Source organism: Quercus robur, chromosome 8 (assembly GCF_932294415.1).
Source record: "Quercus robur chromosome 8, dhQueRobu3.1, whole genome shotgun sequence".
Classification (NCBI taxonomy): Eukaryota; Viridiplantae; Streptophyta; class Magnoliopsida; order Fagales; family Fagaceae; genus Quercus; species Quercus robur.
Window position 1 is genome coordinate 11,400,215 of NC_065541.1, and position 10,600 is coordinate 11,410,814.

General features: G+C 31.9%; 1 protein-coding gene across 2 annotated transcripts in view; it reads left to right on the top strand.

The window, feature by feature from the left end:
* Positions 1-5,601, top strand: part of LOC126694576 (3-ketoacyl-CoA synthase 20-like) — a 75,538-nt gene extending 69,937 nt beyond the window's left edge. Inside the window, exons 1-2 of one of the 2 annotated variants that reach the window (XM_050390927.1) lie at positions 2,643-3,625; positions 4,633-5,601. In XM_050390927.1, the coding sequence (XP_050246884.1) occupies positions 2,903-3,625; positions 4,633-5,418 (1,509 nt within the window). In that variant the 5' untranslated portion in view covers positions 2,643-2,902 and the 3' untranslated portion in view covers positions 5,419-5,601. Of the gene's footprint in view, positions 1-2,642; positions 3,626-4,632 lie in introns of those variants that run through there. The other variant, XM_050390928.1, reaches the window with a different exon arrangement.
* The last annotated feature ends 4,999 nt before the right edge of the window (positions 5,602-10,600 follow it).

Sequence of the window (10,600 nt, forward strand, 5' to 3'; positions counted from 1 at the left end):
TTTCTTTGTTTTTGTATTTCCTTTCTTTAAACCCTTAGCATCATGGTTAGGAAGACTAGAGCCAAGAAAACCACCACCCCTTCTACCCCTGAGTTCCACAGTGATAGGTTTAGAACCTTGAAAAACCAAGAAATCTATGAGAAGTTGAATATCTTTATGTCTGTTTAGGCTGAGCATAAAGTCAATTTAGATGAGCTTGATCTGGAGATACGTAGGAATTTTGCTCGTCAAGGTTGGTTACCACTTTTAGAGGTCAAGCATCCTCCTCCGGCTGCTTTGATTAGAAAGTTCTATTCGAACCTCTCTGTTCACTTTGATGATTCCAACACTCAATATGTGAAGAGTTGGATAAGGGGTGAAAAGTATGTCATTACTCTCGTTGTAGTGACCTCTGCTCTGGGTGTACCTTTAGTAAAGCAGCTCGTGTACCCATACATTGAGACCCCTCACCTTGATAACATCACGTCACTCATCACCAGTACTACCATTAGTTGGGATACTGATCCTCGTGTCACTTCCCATGAGCTTACTAAGCTCAACTATTTGTTTTTCCGTATTTATTGTCATAGTATTTAGCCTATCTCTCACCTTCATACAATTCCTATTGAGAGATGTGCATTTTGTACGTTCTCATCACCGATGCTCCTATAAGTTTTTCCACTCTTTTCATTCGCTGTCTTGTTGACGTTCATAAGAGTAGTGCAAAATCTCATGGTTTATTCTTTCCGATTTTTATACATAGGATTTTGTTGGACTTAGGTTTAGAGGATTTTCCCACATCCGAGCCTATACATATCATAGCTTCTATAGGTGCCACCTTCCTTATGCAAAGAGCAGCTCAGTTGAAAGCTAGCTCTAAATGCTCTAGAGTCGAGTTTTCTACAAGTGATGCATCTAGGCCTCCTACTTCTGGTGACCCTATTATTGAGGAGTATGTAGACCCTACAATTGCTGTGGATCCTCCACCTACTTCATTGAGCGACTTGTCCTTGCGGGGCATGCTGGATACAGTTATGATCGTTCAGGTAGTGCATGGACAGATTTTGTTAGATGTGCTCACTGAGCTTCAGGCTTTACGAGTAGATTTGGCGGGTGCTAGAGGTTCTACTCCATCAGCTCCATCTTTTGATGATGATTCTTAATTGCCTTTTGGCAATTCATCACAGAAAGGGGGAGTACATACACATGGAGATAGGGGGAGTTTGGAGGTTATAGATTGTATCTAGGAGCTTTTTGGTGTATTTCTTTTTTATGGGTTGTATATGTTAGGGGGAGACATTATGCTTTGTTTTTGGCTTTGATGTATTGTTTCTTGTTTCACATATGGTACATTTGATTATTTATTTATATTTATGAGGTTATTCATGATATAAGTCTTTTATTTTATGTTTTGTGAAAACAAGAAGTTCAATTTTGATTTACTTATATTTTCCACACATGCATTTATGTGTTTGTTGAGTGTTTCAAGAATCTACAGGTTAATTTAGTCATGGCTGCTGTCTACTTTAGCAACTGATAGAAAGTAATTAGATTAAATTGTGTTTAGGGCATTTTAAATTTGAATGGGTTATTTGTAACTTTGAGCATTTTATGTTTTGTCACGGATGCCAAAGGGGGAGTTTGTTTGGTTCTAAGACTTTAGGAACTAATGTATTAGAACTTCAATTTGTATTGTGTTAGGAATCATGATCAAAACATAGAGTCTAGGTTTAGACTTGCTCAAAGTGTGTTTACTTGTAAAATTAGAATCGAGTTATTGCAGAAATTATTGGACTAAATCTACAAGACTCGATCGATCGAAAATTAGACTCGATCAATCGAACCACGTGCAGATTTGTTTTTCTGCAGAAATTCCAATTCAGCCCAAGCCCGTTTTACGTGTAGGGTTTTGTGTTTTACTCCAAGTATAAAAGAAAAAACCGTATTTACGTTTAAGAAGTCTTTTGTGAGTTGCGTGTTAAATCTTTTGTGAGATCTAGAAGTGTTTACCTTCATACACACACTTAGGGTTATCAAGATCAAGATTCATGTTAAGAACTTGGTGATCTCTTCAATTGCTGCATAAAAAGTTTTAAAGAATATCTGAAACCTTTGAGTGGAGTCCCAAAATCACAAGTAGGAGAACTTGTGATTGCAATGGATCAAAGAAAGAAGTAGTATGTGGATTCTGAACTATTATGTGATTGTGGTAATAAGTTTTCTACACAAGGTAGCAATAGGATGTTAGTAGTCTAAGTCCTATTGTAAGAACTTCAATTTTTTCATAATAGGTCTGTTTTACCTTGAAGATAGTTAGGTTAAATCCTCCCTAGGTTTTTTACCGGTTTGATTTTCCTGGATTATCATATCTTTGTATCATCTTAGATCTGAATAATTTATTTAAGTAATCACTTGGCTAAATAATTAAGTTAAACAACTTGTATTAAGTTGTCTAAAAACGTACATATTGCTTTATGAGCTATTTTAAAAAAAAAATTATGGAAAAAAATAATTAATTGTTTTAATGGTTTTTTATATTTCTTATTAAAATTGTATTAAAACTCTTTTAAAATACTTTATTAATAATTACTCTAACAGAACTCGTTTTTAATACCCTATAATGATTATAAAAGCTCCAACGTTACTCTAGCGCATCCTGAACACTACACATTTCCATCTTAGTTTGCATTTATCACTCTCTCGCTCTTTTCTTCTAAACCTTTTTACAAATCTGAAGCAATTCTTCTAAACCTAAGAGCTGCTTGGTTTTTCGATTAATCTATATCTTGCTTACTATTCCCTCTCTTTAATCACAGAGGCATTCTCATTATTTAGCCAATTTATTGTCCAAGAGCTTCATTTCTAGGCCACTCAAACCACCAAAACGAAAAGAGATTATATTAGTTTGCGTTTGTGTTCAACAATGGAGTATGAAAAGAAACGAAACCAAGACAATAAAAAACCAAATTCTATTATACCTAAGTACGTGAAGTTTGGTTATCACTACTTAATCTCTAATGCCATGTATCTCCTCCTTGTGCCACTGAGTATCACAGCTTTGACTCATCTTTCTAAGGATGATTTCGTCCATTTCTCCAACCACGTTATGCACAATCTTGTAGTTGTGACTTTATGCATCATGATTATAGTTATCCTAGCAACCCTTCACTTCATGAGTCGTCCAAGAAAAGTTTATTTAGTAAATTTTTCTTGTTACAAGCCCGACCATACTCTAATGTGCAGCAATGAAACTTTCATGAAAGCGACTAAGCTAACTGGGAGTTTCACAGAGGAAAGTTTAGCGTTTCAAAAGAAGATCTTGGAAAGGTCGGGGTATGGTCAAAAAACATATACCGCCAAAACATTTTTGGAGGTTCCAATCAACATGAGTTTCAATGAAGCGAGGAAGGAGGCAGAGTTGGTGATGTTTGGAGTGATTGATGAGTTATTGGCGAAAACTGGAGTCAAGACTAAGGATATAAGGATTCTTGTTGTGAATTGCAGTTTGTTCAATCCAGCGCCATCACTGTCAGCCATGGTTGTTAACAGGTACAAGCTTAGAGGGAACATTTTGAGCTATAATCTTAGTGGAATGGGCTGCAGTGCTGGACTTATTTCCATAGATCTTGCCAAACGCTTGCTACAGGTATATACAATTACTCACCATATACTATGCACAATTTGTTTATTTTTTTGCTCAAACATATACTTTTTTTTATAGCAAAACATATACATATTATTTGCACATGTTGTAAGCACATTTTTTATGTCTATTTCTTATTCATATCTTTAATATCACGTTTAGGATCTGTTTGGATCTGTTTATTTTGTTGAACTTGAAAACTTTTTGCTAAAAGTATTATAGATAAAAGTAAAAATTAGCTGAAATAATACAGTGAGATCTATGAATAGTATCAAAAAGTGCAGTGGGATCATGAATAATAGTGTAAATAAGTTGAATAGTAAAATAACTTGGCAAAAATTTAAAATAATTTTTGCCAAATGTACACTTAATTTTCACATCTTTGATTTTAATTTAAAAACAGTAATACGGTTAAAATATTAATAAAAATTCATACAATGGGTATGTAAATAATAATTTCTTCTTTATTTAAGTCTAGATTATAAACAAAAATTATCAACATTATGTACTTTTCTATATTATTTTTCACATATATGTAGTATTATTTGGACAAGAAAACTAAAGTATGCAAATATATTGAAATAATAATAATAATAATAACAGCAACAAGTTAAATAAAACAAAATAGGATTTTTTTTTTTTTTTTTTTTTTTTTTGGGGAAAGAAAACAATATAGGAGTTATTTCAGGTGAATGCTATTAGTTATATGTCAAAGACCAAAATTCTAAACTTTGATCAATGATAACCTTGAGTTATACATTTATACAGCACTCAACTTAGATTGAGATCTGAGTAATTATGACAGCCAAACTTTTTACCATACTTTTAGAGCATTCTCATTCAAGATCTTAAAAATTTTAGTATTTAAAAATTTTAACACTTCATTTAAATATTCTTTCTTTATTACTTTTTTAAAGAATGTACGTACAATCGTTATTTTGAAATAAATGAAGAAGATCAAATTCTTAATCATACTAAAGGTATATAATGGAATCCTCACTTTGTAACAGATACGACCTAATTCCTATGCTCTAGTGGTGAGCATGGAAAGCTTGACTCTGGCCGGGTATGTTGGCAATACTCGCTCAATGCTCATCCCAAATTGTCTCTTCCGCATGGGTGCAGCAGCAATTCTTTTAACAAACCGATCATCCGATCGCCATTGTTCAAAGTATCAATTAGTTCATGCTTTACGTACCCACAAAGGTGCTGATGATAGAGGTTACAATTGCGTCTTTCAAAAAGAAGACATAAATAATCGACTTGGCGTTGCACTCACCAAAGACCTATTACCAGTAGCTGGAGAAGGTCTTACAAACAACTTAACAACATTAGGGCCATTAGTCCTGCCCTTTTCTGAACAAATCCTATTTTTGGTGAATTTCATTGGGAGAAAGATTTTTAAAATGAAGATAAAACAATATGTTCCAGACTTTAAGTTGGCATTTGAGCACTTTTGTATACACGCAGGAGGGAGGGCAGTGTTGGATGAGTTAGAGAAGAGTCTTGAACTTAGTGAGTGGCATATGGAACCCTCAAGGATGACTCTTTATAGGTTTGGAAACACTTCTAGCAGTTCCATATGGTATGAATTGGCTTATACTGAGGCCAAGGGGAGAATCAAGAAAGGCGATCGAGCATGGCAAATTGCATTTGGGTCAGGGTTCAAGTGTAACAGTGTTGTGTGGCAAGCATTGCGAACTATTAATTCAGTAGATGAGAAGCATAATCCTTGGATAGATGAGATTGATAGCTTCCCTGTTCATGTGCCTAACGTGGCACCAATTGATTGTTAGATTGCATCCTTAATTTAGTTAATTATAGGAAGAACATTATGCATTCATGTATGTTATTAATTTCTTTTAAGTCTAGAGACAACTTTTTCTGCAATTTATTTCACAACTTGTTGAGACGTTAAGTTGTAAATAGTGCAATATCAATTTTAGTTGGACATATCTAAATAAATAAGAGATTGGTATGCTCGCTGTTAGGTTCGAAAAATTTAGAACAATTGGTAAACTATAAACCTAAATATGTCTAAAAGATTCCTAAGTTTATAAGTTTAATTAGACAATGCTCAAAGTGCTGCAAGTCTGAATTCAAGAATAAGCAAGCTGCAGGTTCAAAATTTCGAAATATGCAAAGTTCGACTAGTTGAGAGAACAGGTTCGACTGATTGAGATACGAGTTCTACTGAATTTAATTAAATTCCATTAGTCTATTAAGCCCATTAAGTGATTAGGGTTTCAGATCTATTTCATATAATATTTAAAAGAAATCTTAAGGCACGTTTTGTTATGACTTTGGAGATGCTCTTATGAGATTTAAAAGGTACTATGCCTTCTCCTTTCAAAGTCACTACTGAAAATCATTCTAATACCATTGAATAGTGGATTTGAAGTTGCTGCAACAAGATTATACATAGCTGATAATTTAAACCTTCAAGAGTGGTCTTGGAGTCACAAACTGGAGAGTTTGTATTATTAAACATTTAAGTGGGATCTCAAAGTCACAAGTATCGGAGTTTGTATTCAGCAAATTCAAGATAGAAAAGTCCGTGAAGTCGGAACTGCACGTAATCGTGTTGGTAAGATCTACATAAGGTAGTTTTAGATTTAGGGTTTAAATATATTATAATCTTTCAGTCTATCATAGTGGATTTGTTTACCTTGAGGACAGCTAGATTAAATCTTCTCCAAATTTTTACCTTAAAACAGTTGATTTCATTGGTTTTCTTAAGTCATCATATTACTATCTTCTTTACTTTTACGAACTAAATAAAATATGTTTGCATGTGTTTAACTTAGATCTCATAATTAATCTTAGTAAATACTTAGCTAATTCATTAGATTAAACTAATCTATTTTTCAAGGGGCCTAAACAAACAAACAAACACTCGTAAGTACATAGGAAACCTGGGACCCTTGAACTCAACTACCTTCGTTTAAGGTTAACTTGAAGGACGGACCCAGTAGAAACTTACTTGGAAGAATAAATAATTTGAATCCATGTCTAAGCACTCTTATCATTAATATTCTGGAGGAGTACCGTTTAAAAGAATGTGTCCAAGACTTTATTGAGGAGTGTTTGTGTTGGGTAGGGGCTGGGGCTGGGGTGGGGGAGAACCAATTAATACAAATGTACAATGTACACGGAATTAATACAAGTAAAATCACAATGGGACAAATAGTTATTATTATTTTTTATAATTGTACTGTCAGCAATCCGACATGTCAAACAAGTCATTGTACTGCCACAATACAAGTCTAGCACGTCTAACAATTTTTTGGACTTAAATTAAAGCAAAAATTTTAACAAAAAAAATTAATTTTAAATCTACTTGTTTATGCATCATACCATACGTATAATTTATGATATGATACGTGCATGTGTATCACACAATTCATGAGCATGTTTGACATGCGTTTAAGATACATTGCGGATTTAATTACGAAAGGGAGAGGACATTATGGATTGAAGCATTTTTGCTTCCTCATAAACGTCAAAGTCTTTAGAGTCCAAATATTTCACGGAAAGTTTAACATCACCATCTATCTAGATCCAGATGATAAAGTTGAGACATATTTAACTTCATGCTGATTTGTCTATTATTATTATTATTTTGGATATGTTGTCTATTATTTATTTATTATTAAAAGTAACCAATCCGCCTTCCACCTCTCAGCAACTAAAAAAAAAAAAAATCGCTAACCTTAGGTTTTTTTTTTTTTTTTTTTTTCATTCATAAACTAACTTTTGTATCTATCGAATGTCATAAGAGAAAATAGATCAACGAAGACAAGATAAATTAATTCCACTTTATATAATCATTTATATTACATTAACCATTGATAAAATATTACTTATCTCAAAATTTTAAACTAATAAAAAATTGTATATTGTGTTAGCATATCTCATATTTGTATCCTTAATTCTAGCATGACCATATTCATAAACTAAAATGAATCAATCAAGATAATTTATTTATATAGCATTAATAAAAAAAGAAATAAGGTAATTATATTATCATCTATTACCTTATTCATAGTATATAAAAGAATTTACAAATTAAAAAGTAGTATCTAGTGTGTTGTCCAAATTTTGTTAGAAAAAATAAAAATGTATGCACACATTATTTTATTGGACTCAATCAAGTAGCCCAATTATTTTGTGTTAAAAATAAGTTTATCAACTTATTTGACTTAAATCAAAGCACATATTTTTTAACAAAAAATATATTTTAAACCCACTTGTTACTGTAAATACAATACATACAGTTTTAGAATATGAAACCCGGAGGGACGGACCACATTGAGCTCGCCATCATCGCACCGTAGCTTCTTCAGTTCTTCTGTCCCTCGCTATCTCTCTCTTTCTTTCGGTGTTTTATAGTCTGGGTTTCTGCACAAAGATGGCTTTCAGTCTTTCACCTTTTTACCTACCGAGTTGTTTCTTCGTAAATTTCATTAGGCTTTCTTTTCTATTTTAACCAAAGTTATTTGATAGGCGGAAAAACCAACGTGGTTTGTCTGCCGCTCTCTTACTCTTATTTTTTATTTTTTACTCGTTTACTATTCTATTCTCTACTTTCTATATTGAGATAAAAATTGTTGAATATTTAAAGCTTGTGTTTTTTAATTTTTCATTGGGTAACGAAATGGACTAAATTCCAATCACGCGGTTCATATAAGAATGTTTGATACATATCTAAGATACAATATTTTGTTTCATTTGATAGGAAATGTATCGTACCATCATGATATTAACATCTATAAATATGCCTATCAAGTCTCAATAATAATGGTATTGGTGAAATCAGGGACGGAACCAGGATTCATACATGAGGGGGGCAAAGCTTAAAACCAAAAAAAAATTCATGAAAATAAAAACTAACATCTATTTCATATTCAACAAAATACTACCTACAAAATAAGTATTTCTTAAACATTTCATATTATAAAAACACATTAACAAAGTATAACATACTAAATAAGTATTTCTTATTTTGTGCGTGATTTTTGTTTAGTCCATATATATATATATATATATATATATATATATATATATATATATATATATATTTTTTTTTTTTTTTTTTTGGTTTTGTAGTTAAAGGGGCATGAATTTTGTTTATTTATTTATTTTCTTGTAGGTCAATATCTAAATATTTTAGAGGAGGAGAGACAAATATATATATATATATATATATAAGGGCAAATCTTAATTTTTTTTATACTAGTTTTTTTTTTTTTTTTAATTGGGGGGGGGGGGGGGGGGCAATGGCCCCCCTCTTGCATAGTGTAGGTCCGTCCCTGGTGAAATTAAACTATCAATGGTATTGATGAGTCATTTTCCATTGGTTTTTTTTTTTTGATGAGTCATTTTCCATTGGTTAGATATAATACATTAATGAAAGAGACAATGTTTTATGGAACCGCATGCGGAAAATTAAATACCCAAGAGATGAATTGTTAGTATCAAGTTGACAACCAGAAAAGTTTAATTCTGAAAGGGAAAGGACATAATTGAACATTACCTTCTATCTAGGTCAAGATAGTGAAGGTGAGATAGATATAAATATAGTTCCTTCCTGACTTGGCTATTATTTATTAATGAAAAATACTAACGAGTGCCCTTAGTAACGAAATGGACTAAATTCCAATCATGTGATTCATATAAGAATGTTTGATACATATCTAAGATACAATATTTTGTTTCATTTGATAGGAAATGTATCGTACCATCATGATATTAACATCTATAAATATGCCTATCAAGTTTCAATAATAATTTTCTCAAAAAAAAAAAGTTTCAATAATAATGGTATTGATGAGTCATTTTCCATTGGTTAGATATAATTCATTAATGAAAGAGACAATGTTTTATGGAACCGTATGCAGAAAATTAAATACCCAAGAGATGAATTATTAGTATCAAGTTGACAACCAGAAAATTCTCACACCAAAAAAAAAAAGAAAAAATGTTGACAACCAGAAAAGTTTAATTCTGAAAGGGAAAGGACATAATTGAACATTACCTTCTATCTAGGTCAAGATAGTGAAGGTGAGATAGATATAAATATAGTTCCTTCCTGACTTGGCTATTATTTATTAATGGAAAATGCTAACGAATGCTCTTAGAGCATTGGTTAATAAAGGTAATTCCCCCTCTCACCAACTAAAAAAAAAAAGAAAATTATCTATCAAATTTCATAAGATAAAACAGATCAGTCAAGACAAAGATAAACTAATTCCACTTTATATACTCATTTATATTATATTTAATCATCATTGATAAAATATTACTTATTTCAAAAGTTTTAACTAATAATAATAAATTGTATTTTGTGTTAGCATATCTGATATCTTATATTTGTATCCCTAATTCTAGCATGACCATATTCATAAATTAAAGTGAATCAATCAAAGATAAATAAACTTAATAAACTGTACTTATTCAATTTGTCAAAGAAATTGGTTTACGACTCTACATGAAGTTCTGTTTGAGGGATATTATTAAGCCTTGATTCAGTGCTTGCAGGGTGAGGAATTCTGTTAAGCTTCCTTTGATCATGTTATTTAAGATATCCAGGTATTGGCTAATGATTTTCGGTATGTTGAATTTTCCCAGTAAGATGCAGTAGTACATGCCCTAACTAGGAAGGTTTTAATTCTTGATGAGTTGCAGGTGATCACCTGAGATATTGTTCCTTTTGTAACCTAAGATATTTCCTAAGTTTTGAATAAATTTTTTGGCCTGATCCTCAAGAAAAAAGAATCTTGATTGAGTTAAAAAATAAAGCAGAAACAATTGATTTGAGTCTCAATCTAGGATATCCTTATCTCCCCTATGTCAAGTATATGGCTCATATTATCAGGCCTCCTTACTGTACAAAAAAAAAATGCAAAGGTTTAATCACAGTTTTTTCTCTTTTTCTTCTCTCTGTCAATTTGTTCTCAGCCTATTAAATCATGCATG